At 53.6% G+C, this 18,871-nt stretch overlaps 1 protein-coding gene across 7 annotated transcripts in view; it reads left to right on the top strand.

Moving 5' to 3' along the window:
• The window catches only part of INPP4A (inositol polyphosphate-4-phosphatase type I A), a 149,189-nt gene that overhangs the window by 91,637 nt on the left and 38,681 nt on the right, over positions 1-18,871 (top strand). For 6 of the 7 annotated variants that reach the window (XR_003794821.1, XR_003794822.1, XR_003794820.1 and 3 more), the window contains 7 exons: positions 1,810-1,940; positions 3,807-3,911; positions 4,393-4,501; positions 8,895-9,078; positions 10,335-10,553; positions 11,336-11,579; positions 15,129-15,161. Coding sequence is in view for 4 of the 7 variants with exons in the window: in XM_029231365.1 (XP_029087198.1) it covers positions 1,810-1,940; positions 3,807-3,911; positions 4,393-4,501; positions 8,895-9,078; positions 10,335-10,553; positions 11,336-11,579; positions 15,129-15,161 (1,025 nt within the window). In the remaining 3 variants the exon portion in view is untranslated. The remainder of the gene's footprint in view (positions 1-1,809; positions 1,941-3,806; positions 3,912-4,392; positions 4,502-8,894; positions 9,079-10,334; positions 10,554-11,335; positions 11,580-15,128; positions 15,162-18,871) is intronic. The other variant, XM_029231366.1, reaches the window with a different exon arrangement.

Raw genomic sequence — 18,871 nt, 5'->3', positions numbered from 1 at the left:
TTTCAGCTTTTCCATATTTGTAATATATTTACATAGCTACCATCTACTTTTCTATATATCTTCAGTCTCACTAAATTTTTAGTTACGCATAATTTCCCACTGTTTGGTGCACTCACTATAACTCGGAAGAGTTCATTCATTCGTTGTGTCGGTTTGGAGGGTTTTGTTGTTTCTCACACCAACCACATGGCCAGTGTTCTGCTCACTGTGGTGGGGAGGCGGGGGTCTTGATGAGCGAGATGGACCGTGGGAGACAGTCAGTAACAGAACTTGGGCCACACGGGGCCCAGACGGGGGTCACTGGTGTGCAGAACTTAAAAGGGGCCGTGAGAAGGAGGAGGGTGACCGGGGCAGGCCTCTGAGAGACGGTGACACTAAGCTGACACCCGAAGCACAAGGAGGAGCCACGTGACACACGGGCAGAGACACGGAGAGAGAAGGGCTCGCAGCGGCTGAGGCAGACAGGCTCGGTTGCAGACCCAAGGCCATTGGGGCCACTCAGCCGGCAACCCACGGGGACATTGGTCCCACCCAGCCTTGCCTGCACCGAGGGTTCTTTTACATTAATCTTATTGATTAGTAATAGTAATAATAATAAAATGGCACAGCTTTAAAATTTTTTTTTTAACTTTAGAAAATTTAGTAGATTCCTAAACACTTCTATAAACTTAGCGTTTTCCCCCCCTTAGAGGAAAACGCGCATAGTATAAAACGCCAAAGAGCGCAAAAAGGTTTTTAACGAAAAGCGTAAGTCTTGGGATTCTCAACTTTCTGATCTCCTTCCCAAGAAACAACCACTTTTAGCCGTTTTAGTGTTTTCTGCTATATTTCTAGATTTATGTACAGCGTGCTCTCTTAATTAATCAACTTCAGAGATTAACTGCTGATTTCCTATGAAGAGGATTTTGGGTCTTTTGTACCTTCCCCCCCAGTTTCCTAAGTTTCCTAAAATGGTTATCCTTCTTTTTTGAATCCATTTTTTGTGTTCATTATTCTGATTATGTAGCTCTTATTTCCGGCTGAGCTAAGAAGTTTATATTTCAGTTCTTAAACAGCTTTCGTTTTTGTGGATATAACAAATTCTTTTTTTCCCTCGTCTTCTTCTCTATGCACTTTTAGATCTAGACAGTTCATTACTTACACAGGTAGTAAAGGGAACGATAGCTAAAGCTGCCATCTTCCCAGGGTCCTTGTCCCGGACCCGAATAGGATGACAGTGAAACATAAGGGGCCTGGTGGCCGCAGCAGGAGCCACGGGACCCCCGTTGCTGAGCAGCCCGGCTCGCGGGACAGCTTTATACTCTGCAGCTCTGCTCTGGTGAGGGCAGAAAGCCCCGCCTCCCAGAATCCAGGAGGTGGTGACAGCCCCGCGTTGGGGGGATGGACGGGTGGGGAGAGCCTGTAGCAGTTGCCCTCAGGCTCCAGTCCTCCTGTGCTCCGGGAGGGTCAGACTCAGGCTGCAGTTCAAGCCTTCACGCCCCTGTGGCCTCTGGACACATGCAAGGTCGCCAGGGTGCTGTGGTGGAGCCACTCCCCTCTTCACTCCTTCACTTAGTTTTCCCTGAACATTTGACTGAGTTCCTATGAAAAGCCTGTCTGTGCAGTTTCCACGTGGTCAGTGGTCTGCCTTTTTTACAGCCGCTCTTGGAGCTGTCTGCTGTCCTGCCCTGCTGCTGCCCCTCCAGACTCGCAGGGCCTTCCCTGGGCATGACGCGTCCACATCCATCTGTCCTCCTGGCTGGTCAGGACTCCTGAGCCTCTGCTGGGAGGGAGCCGGCGCCATGGCCTGATGCGTGTGTCTTCTTGCAGAGTGTGTGAACTGGAGGAGCTGGGGGAACTGTCCCCTTGCTGGGAGAGCCTCCGGCGCCAGATCGTCACTCAGTACCAGACCATCATCCTCACGTACCAGGAGAACCTGACCGACCTCCATCAGTACAAAGGTGGGTGCCCGCTCTCAACCCCACCATGGCTCACCCGCTCTCATTTTCCCAGCTGGAAATCTGGAACCCAGGGTCATTCCCACTGACAGACACTCTAATGGATTTTTAAAAATAGATTCTCATGTAGGTGTGAGTTCTCTCAAATATGGAGTTTTCAGATCTTAATTGAGAAGACAAATGTGTGAATTGCATCGAAAGTTCCTTCCATGGTGTCATCTGCCAAAACAACCGCTGTAGGATGAAATTCAGGAAAGACAAAGTCACAGGCTCTTGGTTCATTTTATTTCTTCATCTTGGTCTAGCATCAGTGAAATGGCCAAAAGGATGCAGGCCGTTTGCCTTGAGACAAAGCAAGGCAGGGTTTTCTAGATTTCCCGGTTTAACTGTTTAGCGGTCCTTATATTTACATATGAATTGTCTGAATGGAGCTCTCCATTTTAAGACTCAAAAGTGAAAGTGAAATATAGACACATCTTTTCTTCTTGAAAGATGCCACTTGATTTTCAAAACATTTTCAGGGTAGGTTTAGAAGACTATGCTTAACTCATTCCCTTTTGGTTCCAAATGGAGTGACTTTTTTGGTTTTCTGTTACTTTATTCTCTATCTTCAGATTCTTCCCTCCTTCCCCTCTTTATAATAGAATTTCAGCTTTTAAAGAAAATCGTAACCCCTTAATGTGGGGACAGCACAGAGGAACCCGTTCCTAAACTTGGCTGAGAAGCATCCAGGTTTACAGGAGTGATGACAAGATGATGGTGCCCTGGGTTTGGTTTGAATCTGAAGAACAGATCTAAGTGTATTTCTAAGACAAATGGTAGTGTTTGCCTGAAGGGACCTAGGGACCTGCCCGTGCTGGATGCTTGTTACCTGGGAAAGTCTGAAACGCCCCCACCATGATTCTTCTAGAGCAGAGCTTCTGAGATGTCAGTGTGCTTCTAAGTCTCCAGAGAGTCTCGTGAACAGCACGTCTGGGATTCTGCATTTATAACAGGCTCCCAGGATGCCAGTGCCGGGGGTCCATGGGCTACCCCGTCAGTAGCTAGAGAACCATCTCCCGTGGCAAAGTGCAAAGCGGACAGTGGCTGGTCTGCGTTTTGCATACTGGCAACATAAATTTGTCTTTTTTCACTAGGTGGAATGTTTATTTCTCCTGATTGTTAGTGTAATTTATAGTCTCTTTTTCTAGGCAAGTAGTTCTTTACTTAATTAGTTTAGTATTCTAATTATAGAAATAAGATTGTGAATATTTGGTAGAAAACATGGTCCAAACTCCTGAGCCCCACTCCAGGATGCGCAAGGGGACATGTTAGCGTGTTTTCCGGAGGCCAGAATCGAGGCTGTGTAGCGTTTGCTCATCTGATAGACCTGGGGCGATGAGCAGACCTTCTCATCACTTTTCAGAATTGAGAAGTGTTGCTCCCGTCACACCAGTTTCTTAGATCTTGGATGCCGGCAGGCTCTACAGTTGGAACAGGCACTTCCTGGCACGGGCCCACTTGCTTTTTATAGTGGTGCTGACATCGTGCTGCACAGAATCCTGTCCCTGTGTCAGACCTGTCGGTTGAGAGCTGCCGATGGGAAGGCCCGGCGTCGCTCCTGAGCCTCCGAGGGTGGATCCACCAGGCCCCTTTCACCACCTAGGACCCTGAACCAGTCTCCTGGCCGGGAGCTGCTCTCCCTCAACCTTTCACCCCCATCGTCCGGGAAGGAAGTGTGCTCACGGGCAGCTCAGAGTTTCCGAGGCCACTGCTGACACACACCTGCACACCCGCAGCAGGACCCTCAGACTGTCCCTTCTCCACCCACCGTTCATGAATGGGGGATACGGGCTGACCATCTTTATTTTCTCACATTCCATTCCTCAGGTCCCTCGTTCAAGGCAAGCAGTTTGAAAGCAGATAAAAAGTTAGAATTTGTTCCCACAAACTTACACATACAGAGGATGAGAGTTCAGGACGATGGAGGATCAGGTAACCGTCTCGCTCGATCACATCTCACTTCTTTTCTCCCTGAGCTGCCCCACATCTGCCCCAGCCTGCCCTGTGTGTGCTGCTGCTGGGCGCTCGGCAAAGGCACAGCCCAAGGGCCTCCGGAAGGCCTCTGTGGAGAGCTCAGACCCCTCCCCCTCGTTTGTCCCCCCTCCAGATTCCCTTTGTGTTGCTGCGGCAGAATTGCCCACAGGTCATCCTTCTGAAGGAGGGATGCAAGCTGAGTCGCTGGGTAGTTGCCCTCTGCCCTGTGTGACTCTCCCCTGAGACAGGACCCTCGTAGCCGAGATGATGGTGCTTGGCTCCAGAGGCCCTCGGGCAGCCCGGGCTGTGCGACTGAGGGAACCACAGGCTGCTTGGAAGTGGGCTGGCGGGGGATCCCAGAGTTGTGCACGTATCCCTGTAGCTGGCTCGTCCACAGGCCTGAGCCCAGAGTAACGGAGGAGAGCTTTCTGTCATTCAGATCAGAACTACGACATTGTCACCATCGGAGCGCCAGCAGCACACTGCCAAGGCTTTAAGTCAGGAGGTCTCCGCAAAAAGCTGCACAAATTTGAAGAGACCAAGAAACAGTAAGTTCTTGGAGGGTGTTTGTTGTCCTTGTACTGCCGTCTGACGCTTCCTAGGTTAAAAAAAAAAAAAGAAAGTCAAAACGGGACCACAGAAAACATCCAGCATCCGATCTGCTTTTGCGGGCCGGGAGGAGCTGTCTTACGGGCCCTGTGTTGCTCTGTGTGTGTGTGACTGAGCTGGGTGGGTGACGAGGCACCCGAGCCGTGGTCCTGTCCCTGTAAAATGACAGCGGATGGAAATGCACCTGGAGAGCAGAGCCCCAGGCGGCGGCCCTCCTGGACGCTGGGGCTCGGCTGTCCTTTACAGGCCCTGGTCGGTAGGTTGAAGGTCACAAAGCGTGAAGCCCGGGAGAGGTCGTCAGTGTCAGAAAGGCTCAAGGGGCTGCACGGAGTTGACCACGCTGAGCAGGAACTTGGGAGGTGGGCGGGGTGGGGCGGGCCTTGCGGAGCTCACGGTGAGGGGCGGGGCCTTGGGGGCAGGAGCCGAGGGGAGGGGCCGGGCAGGCGCAGGCTGCGTGCAGGTGACCAGAGCTGACGGGTCTGGGCCTGGCCCTGGGGCAAAGTCAGCACCAGCGCTCGGAGCCTGCTGGAAATCGGAGAGCGGAGGGTGCAGGGTGGGCTGTGGATCAGAGGGGGCGGGAGAGAGCGCTAAACCGAGCTGTTGAGCTGGACGCCGCGAGGCGTGGGTGATCTTCCCGAGCGTCACGCGCCAGGCTTACCTTGACCAGGGGGTGCGGGTGTAGGAAGTGGATGCCATGCGTGTGGCCGAGGCCTGGGCTCCTCGGGCCGTGAGGTGGAAGAGCAGCGTGAAGGCCTCAGGCGCGCAGAAGGTGACCGAGATGAGCCCGTGCTCTGGCTGATAGGAGAGATGAAGGCAAGTGGAGGGAGACGGGAGAGGACACCGATGGAGCGAGGTTCTGGAGGAGACGGGGCGGCGAGGCCCGGAGAAGAAGGTGGGGCTGCAGAGAAGGAACAAGCTGGAGCCACGACGGGGCAGTCTGCGTGGAACGTGGGCTCGAGGGGCCGGAGCCCAGTGCTTTGAGGACGGTGAGGCCAAGGCCCGCCAGCCTCAGGAGGACCCGTGGGGCAGTCGAAGGAGGCTTAGCACCGGCCAGAGCCTCAGGCCCCAGGGCGGGAGTCAGGACAGGGCTTGAGCAAGGTGACCTCGGACTGCACGGGTTGGGAAGAAAGGTCAGGGGCCAAGGGGCCAGCAGGCTGGCGGAGAGCAGCTGGGGAGTCGGGTCAGAGCTGAGTGCAGGGCTGGGCGGCATCTCTGGGAGGCCACTGGCAGCCTCCTCGACCTTGATTCGTCCCCACCAAGGGCTCCTCCCTGGGCAGACAAGCCAGGCCACCAGATCCCCCCCGGAGGAGTCACTGACGCGGTGCTTCCCTGGGAATTAGGACAAAGGCGAGCTTCCTGTGCCACCATGCTCTGCACAGCCAGCTGCGTGTCTGTCGCAGCATTGCATGTGGCCACGTGGAGGTGCGAGTGTGTGACCTGAGGCTGGCGTGGAGGCCCCGGAGGAGAAAGCCGCTCAAGAGGGCTGTCCCTGTCCCAGGAAGGTTGGGGTGTTGATACCTAAGTGTTTGGCATGTTAACTTCAGTACCTCTTATTCCCTAAGTGCTTCTACAGCATTTTTCTAATATATTATATACATTTTTATTTAATGTCCTACTGATGTCGTAAAACCACCTGCAGGAATAGTTTGCACCAGGGGAGCTCTCCTTTCGGCTCAGGTGTTACTCGCCTGCATGGGACGTCTCCCTGGGGCTCGAGCACATGCACAGACGTTGCTCTCACCAGTGAGCATGCTGGGCTCTTGAGTTTAATCGTCCCTGTAGTCGGGGCCTCGACAAATGATCTCCAGAATTTTGACGAAAGAGAACTTGTTTTTTTAATTTTTGTTTTGCATTTGCCGTTTGCTAACAAGCTGCTAATATTTCGTTTTGGTTCTTTTCTTTAGCAGTTTTGAGGAGTGTTGGTGAGTTTTCTGTCTGTGGAGAGTGTGTGTTTGGGTCTTGCTCTCGTGCGGAGAGACTGTCCCCTCCTCTGAGGTGCTTCCCCCTCCGTGCCCCCGTGGGCTCCTAGTTGTAGCCTCATAGACAGAATTCTCCTTCCAACTGCAATGTTCTGTGATAATGAATAGCCCACCTCCAGTCTGCTGTGTCAAGCCCTCCCAGTCTGGTAGCGGTTCATTGCTGTGCTCGCTCGAAGTGAAGACCCAGTTTCGTTCCTCCAGGATATGAGGGGCCCAGGCCGGGCAGGTCCCCAGGTGCTGGGATTTCAAGTCAACCCACTGGTGCGTCTGGGAGTCCCTTCCTGGCTTCTTTTACAAGAACCTGTGGCTTTTCAGTTTTCAGTTTCCCTTCACGTCTTGTAGGAATGAAGCCAGCTTACATTTTTATGGTATTTAATAGTTAATGGAGATTTGTAAAACCTTATTACTAGGGCCAGTTTTATCCCTGGAGGGCAAACCAACAATTAATACAACCAAGTGACTTTTTCTACCAACAGTGAGATGGCAGCCAGAAGCCACCATGCCTGCTGCCTGGGGTCCCCACTGCCGTTCCAGGCCTCCCCAGACCCGCCCGGGGCGCTTGCCCTGGCCCAGAACAGGGGCTCAGCCCTGGGGCTTGTGAGGCACCCGTAGCCCTCAGAACTGCTGCCGTCGTAGAGCTGGAGCAGCTCAGGGGCCGTGGCAGGGCGGACGCTGCTGGAGGTGCTGCACGCTGAGGACACCCTCCCCCGTGGCTGAGGCTCTGCGGCTGCCCCCCGTTTAGGCCTGTGGTTGGGCTCCCACGCTCGTGTGTTCACGGTCATCCGTGAACAGCAGCTCTTTGAGGTGCATCCTTTCTCGCTCCCGCCACGTCCTTCCCGTGTGACTAACAGGTTCTGTGGGAGCACACAGCGAGCGGGGTGATGCTTTCTGTCCCGCTTGCCGGAGGCTTTGTATCTGCTGAAGTGAACACACCCGTCTCCATACACACGTGTACGTGTGCGTGCAGCGCCCGTTCCGTGTGTTCTCTAAATACTGGCTCCTGGGAAGAATAAATTTAAACACCCTGTTTCGGATCGTGTTCCTGAGACTCAGTTGTCCTGGATGGCAGCTATTCATTTGGCAGTGATTGCAGATTGGAAAGCAGCGTGCGCACCTCGTGCTGTGCAGGCTTGACCGCAGCCTGCTGCATGGGCTTCTGGCAGCTGCATCGTTTTTCACTGTGGTGTCTGGGCTTGGGGTGTTGTTTTTTTCTGGGGTGCTTCGGTTTTTGTTTTTGCATGTTCACCCCATAGTCCGTCAGGGGAATGGGCAGGGCGGTTTGTTGGTGACCCAGCTTCGGGTTACCGTGGAAAGAGCCCAGCAGGGAAAGGGCTCAGTCCTACCGTGTGACCCTCACCTCCAGGGGCAGCAGTGGGGGGTGTGGTCCTCCCTCTTCCCCTGAACTCAAAGGGCAGCTCTTCGAGGGGACCAGTCAGGGCCCCTCCTTACATGAAGCATGGCTGCCTTATACGTCTCCCTGTTTCCCTCAGGTGGTCTGAAAAATAAACTTATGATACTGGGTTGATTGGGGATCTTAGCTAAGAGACATGCAATTTACCATCCCCATCTAGAAGGTCCCACGAAGCCAGGGGCGTGGAGTTGGATCCCCAGAGGCTGGTGTTTGTGCCGGGCAGTAGCTTTGACATCAGATCCCGAGATGCACATGCCGCTCGGTGGCAGGGAGTGGGGGACGAGGGAAGGACTGGTTTTCAAAGCCAGTGAGGCGTCCAGGCCTGGCCTCCAGTTCGGCATGTTCTCCATGCCCCCCTTCATCTGATGGAACATTGAGCAGGGGAATCCCGGAGCAGGGGAGAGAGGATGGAAGCCCAGTGTTCTGGGGACTTGCTGGGGTAGACACACGAGGGAGGGTGTGGGTCTGTGCGCAGAAAGTTTGAAGTCCTGATTGGCCACATGAAAAGACAGGTTTCTTTTGGCAAAGTCCAGCCCCTACTGTAGTCTCCCTTCACTGCGGTGTGAGCCACTCTGGTGTCAGCAGGTCTCCACTCAGGTACTGCTTAAAAACCGACAGAAGAGGTTCTTAGGTGAAAGGTTATGAGCATCCAGGCAACTACTGGGTTCAACATCTGTACACACAGGTAGAAACACAGTAAGAATACAGATACATGCAAACATGGATAAAAGGCTTAACTGTATTTTAACATAAGCCTCTACTGTACAGACAGAATGGATCTGCTGAGATTTCCTCTTGTCCACCAACAACTAGACTAGCCTAGGAAGCAGCCCCGAGTAACAGGAGGCTTCACCTCGTGTTGGTTGTGGGCAGGGGTGGGGAGGTGCTACTATCCCCACCGATTCGAGAGAACCCCTTAGAAGCTGTTCTCATCCTTTTTAGTACGTCGTCCAGCTGCCAGTCCATCATCTACATACCACAGGACATTGTCAGAGCCAAGGAGATCATTGCCCAGATCAACACCCTGAAAACCCAAGTGAGTTACTACGCAGAGAGGCTCTCGAGGGCGGCCAAGGACAGGTCTGCCACTGGCCTCGAAAGAACACTCGCCATCTTAGCAGACAAGGTAGGAAAGGCTACCCTGCTGCAGGTGGGTGGGGGTCCCTTGGGTTTCTGAATACCCCTGGACACCTCATGTGTGCCTAGAGCTGTCCACACAAATGGTGACACTGGGATGACCTTGAAGGTCTGACTTCAGATCCTATTCCCACAAAGGCCTGGGGCGGGGCTTGGTGACTGGCCCATGGTCACAGAGCTGGATGGGGGCAGACCAGCAATAGAGCCCGGAGCTCAGGAGCCTCGGCTGTGGCTTCATGCACTTGGCTTTCCAGGGAGCCCCTACACGTGCACGGGGGTCTTGTTGAAGCTGGGACATTTCCTCTGCTTCCTTAGTGACTGCCTACCCAGCACATCTTGGGCCACATTTCTGTTGTACTCACAGTTCGAAAAAAGAAACTGAATTATTATACACACATAATATAAGAACAGTATAATTTCACTGGCTTATATATAGTCCACAAACCAGCTTCTAATTAACTGTCATCTGATCCTGATTAAAAATTGATGGATGATGCTTTTTCACATGACTCAGTGTCTCTCTCAACGTACGTGCCTCCGCCAAACACACACGTGCCCACAAGCACACACACGTGCACACACAGATTCTGGTCACACTTCCCCACACACACCTGCTTCACTGGGATGAGCTGCTTTTCCCCGTCCGAATGTCTTATATCCTTCCCATGTGTTTGCCCAGTAAAAAGACTGAGAGCCGGGGATTAAATCCACTCATAAAATAAAGGTGACGTTGTCAGACGTCAAATTCTGAGCCACAGAGCTGCTGTTGGCGTGCAGAATTCCCCAGAACCGCAAGTGCTATGCCAGGAATCCCGCTGCCCGGGGCTTCAGGTATTAGATGTGAAGCATAAGACTTCAGCGGTTAAACTGAAGTGTGAGGCCTGTGCCCTGGGATGGAGGGACAGCCCGGGAAGCCAGTGAAGGCTGGCACTGGGCTCACCCCGGGCCCCTCCTCCAGCCATGTCAGGCTCAGAGGCTGGCCGGGATTCAAGAATGTCAGAGGCTTCTTGGCCTCCCTGTCGTCTTCCTTGCGTTCTCCGGGCTTCTGTGGGAAGTTCTTGCCGAGATTCAGCCGGGCCTGTCGTGCGGCAGGCAGCCTTTAGCCTCGGCCGTCCCGAGGGCTGCAGCTCTTGGGGTGTGGGCACCATGTGGGAGGGAGGAGGGGGTGGGCTGGGCGCTCAGAGAGGCCGGGCCCCGCAGCCCCACCTGGGTGCTTAGCGGCCAGGTGTGCGTGTGTCCCTGCAGACCCGGCAGCTGGTCACCGTGTGCGACTGCAAGCTGCTGGCCACCTCCATCCACGGGCTGAACGCGGCCCGGCCCGACTACATCGCCTCCAAGGCCTCGCCCACCTCCACTGAGGAGGAGCAGGTGATGCTGAGGAACGACCAGGACACCCTCATGGCCAGGTGGTCGGGCAGGAACAGCCGGTCTTCCCTGCAGGTGGACTGGCACGAGGAGGAGTGGGTGAGTCTGCCGCCCCCGCCCGTCACCCTGCCGCTGAGCCGGCCTGGAAAATGCGAGGCCTCGCTCCCTCGCGGGTGTCGGGCCCAGCCCGGGCCCTGCCCCCTCGGCCTCCGCTGGCCGTCAGCCCTGCCGGGGCCACGTCTTTCTGGAGATGTGGGAGCTGAGGTGCTGGGCAGCTTGATGACGATTTGGGAGACGCTGCCCTGACATCCCGTCACGATGTTGCTTCCGCTGGGTGGGCTCTGAGAGCAGGGTCTGCCCCTTGAGGGAGTGACACATCACGGACTCGTGTTTGTCATTTGCTGGGACTGTTCTTCGGCGGTGTCGTCCTGGGGGCACCGGATTACCGGCGGCAGCAGCGCGCTCCCCCAGGCCTGCCCTGGCGTCCTGAGTGCTGCCTGGGTTTCTGCAGGGACCCCCCGCCCCCGTCCCCCATGCTGAGCGACCCACCGCCTCCATGCAGAAGACCTCAGTCCCCTGCGGTGTTTGTACGAGGTCTGCGGGGAGGGAGGAGGGGACGAGGGTGCTCCCGTGGCCCTTGTGCCCACAGTGGCCTCCGGGACAGCGACTAGCAGACGTCCCCCAAACTTTGAAACTGACGCCCACGGGACATCGACTTGTCTTTGGAAAAGCAGATGCAGCTTTAATGGGGGATTCCAAATTGTCTCGCCCTCTCTGCGTCTTGCGGGGTCTCAGTGGGCATGGTGCCCGGGGGCGGGCTCTGCTTTCTGCCCTGTGTCTCCTGCTGGGAGAGCTGACCCCGCGCCCCTTGGGTCCGCCAGGAGAAGGTGTGGCTGAACGTGGACAAGAGCCTGGAGTGCATCATCCAACGGGCCGACAAGCTGCTGCAGCGGGAGCGCCTGCAGGGCGAGGGCTGCGACCACAGCCTCCCCGGCACCGGCAGCTGCGCAGGAAGGAAAGGTAACCAGGGCAGCCAGGCCTACTGGATCCGACCGGAGGACCCCCTCTGCGACGCGCCCCCCTCGCCAGGCCCCCCCACCGCATGCCGCCCTCACCCGACCACACGTGCGTACACACCCCGCTTCCCACCTCCACCTCGAGCGCTGTCCGTGTGTTCGTGTGTGTCTCTAACTCCACGCCCGCCACGCAGACTGCAGGGAGGCCTCTCAGCAGAGGGGGTGTCGCGGCACCCAGAGCAGTGGGGGCGGGGGCTCCCCGAGCCTTCACGGCTGCGGGGCCCGCGTGTGAGCCTGCAGGTGAAGGCCGGTCCTCAGGGCCCTGTGGGCTCATGCTGCCGTGTCCGGGAGGGTGGGGCTCCTGGACTTTGCTGGTTTGTCAGCCAGTCTGGGAACCCGAAGGAGGCCGAACGGTAGATGCCTTTCTCGTGAGATTGCTTACTGCATCAGGCATCAAGGAAAACGTGAGGCGTGCAGCTCTCTCTGGATGAGAGCTGGTGGCAAGCCCAGCGGACTCGTCTGGAAAGGCTGGTTGTCACTGGCTGGGCGCACTTTTATCCGGCAGAGGCCTGCTGCCCTGGGCCTTGCTCGTAACCCAGTCAGAGGGTGGGCCCCGCTCCCACGTCTGGGGGGGCCAGTTAGGTTCCTCTGTTCGGCGCCACCTCCAAGGTGGGGCTCTCGGTAGAAGGCAGGACGCTGGCGTGAAGCGGCACGCTTCAGAAACAGCCTGCTGCCTGCGGAGACACAGGGCATGACCAGACGCTCTGCCCCGCTGTCGCCTTACAGCTGGGGGCCTCGTGCCTCCTGAACCCCTGGGTCCCTGGTCCCTGCAGCTCTGGCCTTTCCCCGGAAGAGATGGTGGGGTTGTGCGCCAGGCAGCTGAGATCCAGCTGCTGCCGCCGCCTCCTTGCCCCCCTTTGGGCGGGTTAAGGCCCAGCTGGGCCAGGGATGGGCCGCTGGCAGTGGGACTTGTCATTTCTGAACCGGGCAGCTTTCATTCAAGGCAGGGTCTCGCTCCCCTGTCAGAGCCTCTTGGTAGATCCTCCTTGGGTTTGTCAGACGCCTTCCCCCTCCAGTCCGCCTGCAGTCTGTCCCTAGGGTGCGCTCTCACTTGAGCCTGTGTTTCCCCGGTGTCCCCGTCCTCCACTCTGCCATCTGTGAGGGGTTCGACTTTCAGTTCCCCAAACCTGTGTTTGGTTCATGGAACTGTTTTGTTTTTGTTCGTGCTCTCATTTTTTTTTTTTTTTTTTTTACTGTAAATTGTGTTTCTTTAAAAAAATTTCTGAAAGTTCATTGCTCATTTCTCTTTAGTATTGTCTTGCTTGCAATTTAAACATTTTTCTGCAGATTTAAAAAAAGTTACTGATTGGATTTTTTTAAATGCAGGAGATAGTTCATTTAACTGGATATACTGTTGTATTCATAACTGAAATGTCCTCTTTTTCTAGGCACGTCCCATATTGTTCAAATATATAGACAAATTTAAGTGCAGTTTTAAGGTTATTTAAAGGAGCATTTATTTGTGATATTTAGGGCTTGACTTGTACCTGTGTGTGCCGTACAGATCAGCTCTGTTGTGCTCATGGGAGTAGGAAGCGTTTGAGAGAGTCTGACTCTGCTGATCAGAGCTCAAAAGAAACGTATGAAACCATATGCCTCTAAATTACCTGCACATGATCCTTAATTTAAACATCTGAGCACAGCCGGGAAGCCGTTCAGACCTCGGCATGATCAGGAGGATCTGGAAAAGCCAGACTGTGAGCCATTTGTTTTACTCAATCTCTTGTCCTCAGGGACCAGAGCTGGGCTCTGCCGTGACTCCCGATGCCCTTCCAAGTTCCTGGGGCACTTGTTTTGGCCTAATGAGCGGGGTTGTGTTCACACCAGCGTATTTACTGCCTGTGAACAACTCCATGCCTCTTTGAAGGCGTTCTCTCTTTTCATTCCAATTCTCTACCCTGTCCTGGGTCCTTGGTTTTCATCTTTCATCAAGGAGTCGCCCTGCCTCAACCCCGCCTGGGGTCAGGGCTCCGCAGGGCCCACTGACCAGTCCCCCGCAGCGGGGACCGCAGAGGCTCCGTGAGCCTCCCACTCCTCCTGGTTTTCCACCCAAGTGACCCGTCTGCAAACTGTCAGGATTTGGTGACTTCCATTACCTCCCCCACACACTCTCTCCTGCTCTCCTCATCCCCGAAGAGTCCTTCAAACCCTGGACCCGGTTTCTCTTAACCTGAGATCTATGGGTTGCACCCCAGGTCCACGTACCCCTGAGATTGTGTGCTAAAATCTGCATGTGTGTGGAGCAGTCCACAGTGGGCATCAAATCGCAGGGGCCTCTGTGATCTAAGAGGAGATCCCTCTCTCCCGTTTGATTGAAAGATGAGTCTACCCGGTGGGTTTAACCCCTGATCCCTTCTCAGGCATGGTCCCAGCCCAGCAGTTTGGGATCACTGCAGATCATGAAAACAGGCTTCTAAACCCTTCTCCTCACAGAGCCTCGGGATCTTGGAGGAAGGGTTATGGGGAGACAGAAGTCTGTATTTTTCCAAGGCCTGGGGTAATTCTGATTTTAGCCAGACAGATGTTGAACAGTCACCACTGTGCATCACGCACCCCACGGTGGTTTCCCTCTTTGTGAAGTAGGCAGTCTCAGGATATTTGCGCTCTAGTGAAGACGCTGAAGTCTTCAACATACAGAGGCCTTTAATTTTGCTCTATTTTCTGTCCCGTTGGCCAGTTTAAGAAGTCATTGCCAAAGACGATTAGACAGAAGATCCCTGCCACCACCCTTCTGGACAATCCAGGTTGTCAAAGTCTCCGTTCAGCTGGTTCTAGTTATTCTTGAGGATCTGAACCTACCTGTTTCAGGATCCTAAAACGTTCTTTGAACTGAAAAGTTTAGACATAAAATAAAATAAGCTTTTAGCCCAAACGATCCCTTTTCAAACTTGTTTCAGGTGGCACACCCAGTTAACCAGGAATTTTAGAGTTTTTAAGGGAGAAGAGAACTTGAAATGAGTACTTCCCGATGTGACTCAGTGTAGGTGAAATTGAGTTAAACTTGGTATTCTTTGAGGGACCTGGAGGGATGTTCCAATTCTAGACTTCCCTCAATCATAAACGTTTTGTATTTGGCTTAAACATCGTAAAGATTGGCATGCATGTGTCTGGTATATGGGTTTCATGACTGGACCCTAACCTTTTGGATCTCAGCAGCCGACCTTTAGCCCGGGCTCTAGAGTCAGTCAGGGCGGTGGGCTCTGAGCTGCACGCTCGATTTACCGGTCAGTCTCTCTCACTGCAAGTTTGCTTCCAGATGTCGTGAGCCAGCGTGGGCTCCAGCACATGCAATGGGATGGACGTGGGGGCTTTATCTCATTGTGACACGTTAACCTGCTCTTCCCGAAGAGTGTGTCATGTTGAAGTACCAGCAACATGAATGCTGACACCGGTGGATCGGGCAGGGAGCTCCAGGCAGCCCGACCACCTTCGTGTGACTCCTGGGGAAGAGGCAGGCAGGCCCCCGGCCTCTTCCCCGAGGCTCAGTTTAGCCGGCTTACTGCCAGCTGCTGCTGCAGTTGCGCCAAGCGTTGAGTTGCTCGTGTTTGAACCGTGTGCCGCTCCTTAATCATCCATGTCACCCTCCATTTCTGTGCAGATTGCAGTCCCCCTCCTGAAGAGTCCAGCCCAGGTACGTGGTTTCTGTTCAAGGCTTCTGCAGATGTCTTCTTAACATTCAGGGCGTGTTTGTAGCTAAACTGTCAAAGGTTACCTTGTACTCCCAGAGTCAGGAAAACATTTTAGGAGTTTCCTCATTGTGAGGGATGTAGCAACTTTTCTTAGGTTTGCCGAGGGGCCAGTCGGGCTGGTATTGTGGCCAGAAGCAGGCTACCACATGCGTTTTTGTCACTTTCCCGTCCTAAACCCTTTTCAGAAGTTAGTGTCCACGAGCGCATTAGGCTTCCTGAAGTGGGTGGCCTGGCTAAGAGAGGTACACGATGGTATGTGACGCTTCCTGTGATTTCACCTGAGTTTGCGAGCGTCCCATGGAGGGGGAGGCAGATAAGAGGTAGCCGTCCAGATGCTGTGGCATGGTAATCACGCAGCCTCCTCTCTTCTGAGCCTGGCTGCAGCCTTAGACTTCCTGTCAGGCACTGCTGTGGGCTTCAGGTGGAGTTAGTGCTAGAAATGGAATCTTTCGGACTGCATTTGCATGTAGGAATCAGTGTTTGTGACTCTAGTTCAGGGGTCGGCAAACCACTGCTCCGAGCGAATCCCGTCCACCACCTGCTCTTGTAAATACCGTTTTCCTGGAAATAAGTCATGCCCACTCGTTCACGTACTGTCCACGGCTGCTTTGGGGCAGTGCCAGAGTCCAGTAGTTGTGACAGAGACCCTGTGGCCTTCAAAGCCTAAAGTGTTGACTGTCTAGTCCTTTACAGAAAAAATGTGCCGACCCCTGCTCTAGTTCATATCGAATTTCCTCGATGTGGCTTGTGGTTTTCCCAGAGGGAGCACGAGACCCCCAAGTACGATGTTGTGGGGTTTTTTTCCCCTTACACTCCAAAACGCAGCTACCCAGTCAGCCTGAGGATTACATCCCGCCCTCTGACTGCATGTAAATATGACATAGCAGGCCACCTGCCTTATGTCTAGGGTGCAGCCAGCTGTGATTGCGGGATTTACCGCACTATTCCCGTCAGCTCTCAGAGCATCCTCTCACTCACACAGCACCAGGGAATTCAGCTCCGCTCACGGCCGTGACTCCAGAACCCCATTTGCTCATCAGTGGGTAATCTGATTGGGCACCTCATAACCCCCCAGTTTGCTTTCAGCCCCTCAGTTTCTCTCCCCAGAAACGTTAGTTTGGTCACGAGCAGGTCTCCAGCTCCGGTTCCCTGGGCCCTCCCCAGCACCTCCCCTGGCCTGGGCCTGGCTCCTTCCCACCTGCCTCTGGACTCCCAGTCCCCCCAGCTTACCTGCAGGACAGGTCGGTGCCTTCTCGCTGCGCTGTCTCCCCCGAGCCCCGTGGCGGTGACCGTCCCCAGCAGTTAAGGCCAGGATAGGGGGTGGCGGCCTCATGACCCTGGCCCGAGGCAGCTCGGGGCTTTCCTCGGCTCTGCGAGCCCTGCAGTTTGTAGGGCTGAGGGGAGGTCTAGCGGGTTCCCAGGCAGCACTCGGGCAGCCTGGCTTGTACAGCTCTCCTCGTCTTCTGTGAGCTCTGTCACTTCCAGAAGCTTTGGTGGCCTGTCCACAGTTGATGTCAGATGGACTAAAAGGTCCCCTGCCAAGGGTTCCTTTAGCTTTTCCTACAGAGCTGTATTTAGTCTGAGTTAGAACACACACCATTTTCTCTCTCTCTCCCTACTTTCTCCTTTCCCTCCCCTATTAATGAGAGAAAAAAAAAAAATACACAAAAGCAAAGCTACCTAAAGTAGCACAGTCCTGGATTGGCCCCCCGTCAGTGACTGTTCCAGGTGAGCAGTGAGATCAGGAGCTTGTCCCACAAGGGGCATCAGCTCCAGCACGAAGGGTGCTGCTTAGACACTGGTGCTTTTTGTTCATTGCCAGACTTTCCCGATGTAGGAGGCAGAGTAAACCCCCTCACCAACCCTAACGTCCCAGACACCTGTACTTAACTAGGTTCTGGTAGAAATCTCATCACTGTCCCTGAAATTTATTTTGTTTGGAAGTTCTGAAGTTTGGTTTCCCCTCGTGTTGACCCAAAATGTATTATCCCCAGCGGCTCTTCGCTGTGTAGTCAGATGTGTGTACAAGTGGCCATTCTTTTTGTGTGTCTGGGAAGACACTTAGCCTTTCTGAGGCTGTTTCCTTACCCATATTACTAGTCCTCTCTCTGTGGATTAAGTGAGAAAACAGAGAGTGAGGCACTCACAGGTGTTGACTTAAGGGCTGGTTGATGCTCTTATTGAACTCCGGAGCCATCCAGACACGGCTGAGCCCTTCTCTGGGCGGACATCAGGCTCAACTCCCGCCCAGGGCCACATCTCTTCTCCGGAACAAACCCTGAGTGCTTTTTTTTAACCATTCTTCCAATTCTACAGTTTCTTTCAGTGTCTTTTTTTTTTTTTTTTGTCTGGTTTGTTGTTTTTTCTCTAATGCAGCAAAACTAAGTCATTCTTATGTGGATTTTGCTTAAACAGAAGTAGGCAGAGTAAAAAATTGTATGCAGAGGGCTTGCTCAGTCAAATAAGACCACTTGTATATTCTGATCATTTTCAGGTTAAAATGATCATGAGTTGCACAGTGATTACATATATATACTCATGTTAAGTGGAACAGAAAGTAAAACTGGCAACACTTGCTCTAAGAGCATTTACTTCTGAGGTGAAGCATAGTCTTAATGACTGCCTACCTTTCCCCAACCTACTTGGCTATTAAAACTTAATGCCCATTGGCCTTTTCTGACAGTTGTTGAATATAATTGACATGGATTCAACAGAGTTCTTCAAAGAAACAAAAACATGGTCTCTGAGAATTTTAGAGGAAGAAAGACGTGGATATTATCCACAACAGTCACCCCGTTTTACCGCGAAGGGCCCCTGTGGCTGAGGGGTCAGGGGACCTGCCCATGGCTCACCCACCACTGCTCAGTGGCAGCTGGGGCCTGGGACTCACATTTTCCGCTCCTCCATGCAGGGTTCTTTTTCACTGTGATTTATTTGCCAGGACCTTTTTGCTATAGACTTTCTAAATGTAAGCCTGCTTTTTTCCACTAGAGATAGAAATCCTTGTCCATGTACAGTGTGTCTGCATATACATACACTCAGATCATTTCCAAATTTTGAATGGCTACGTAGACTTGAAAATCTGCGCTGACCAAACACTGAGTACAGGGCAGTCCTTTTGTAGGTTTTGGGCGTTTCTCTGAACTTGTTTCTCAGCAAAGCGTGAAGCACACAGTTTGAGAGAGCAGAGCCACAGCTCCCTTCTCTCTTTTTAAGATTCTGTTTATCTGAGACGGAGCTGACCATCCTAGCAGCTGCACTGCTCACGAGGCCAGGGCCTGTCCTGAGTGGGGCGACGGCCACGGGCATCCTGTGGCCCTCACCCCATCCTAGGAGGGTGCCCTGCCCGGGCTGCACACCACTGCCTTCGCCGTGCTCCGAGTGGGCGCACCCAGTGGTGATGATCCAGTGCCTATTTCTGGGCTTGGTGGCCTGTTAAAAAAAATATAACTGATGGGGGCATGTCTTTTCTCGTCTAAATGTCTTCCAAATAGGAAGGACCAAGAAGAGCCAAAGCCAAAAATACCTTTCACTCTGTTTTTCTCCCCTGAGGTTCTATTTTTAAAAAGTTGTTTTGGTACAGGGTCAAAGTTTCCTTGTATTCCAAAAACAGAACAACCCCACTAAGCCAGGAATAGGGAGAGTCCGGCAG

The sequence above is a fragment of the Monodon monoceros genome, unplaced genomic scaffold (genome assembly GCF_005190385.1).
Source record: "Monodon monoceros isolate NGI ecotype Baffin Bay Population unplaced genomic scaffold, NGI_Narwhal_1 Super_Scaffold_19, whole genome shotgun sequence".
NCBI lineage: Eukaryota > Metazoa > Chordata > Mammalia > Artiodactyla > Monodontidae > Monodon > Monodon monoceros.
The sequence above is the reverse complement of the archived record's forward strand: the minus strand, read 5'-3'. Positions and strand labels throughout refer to the sequence as shown.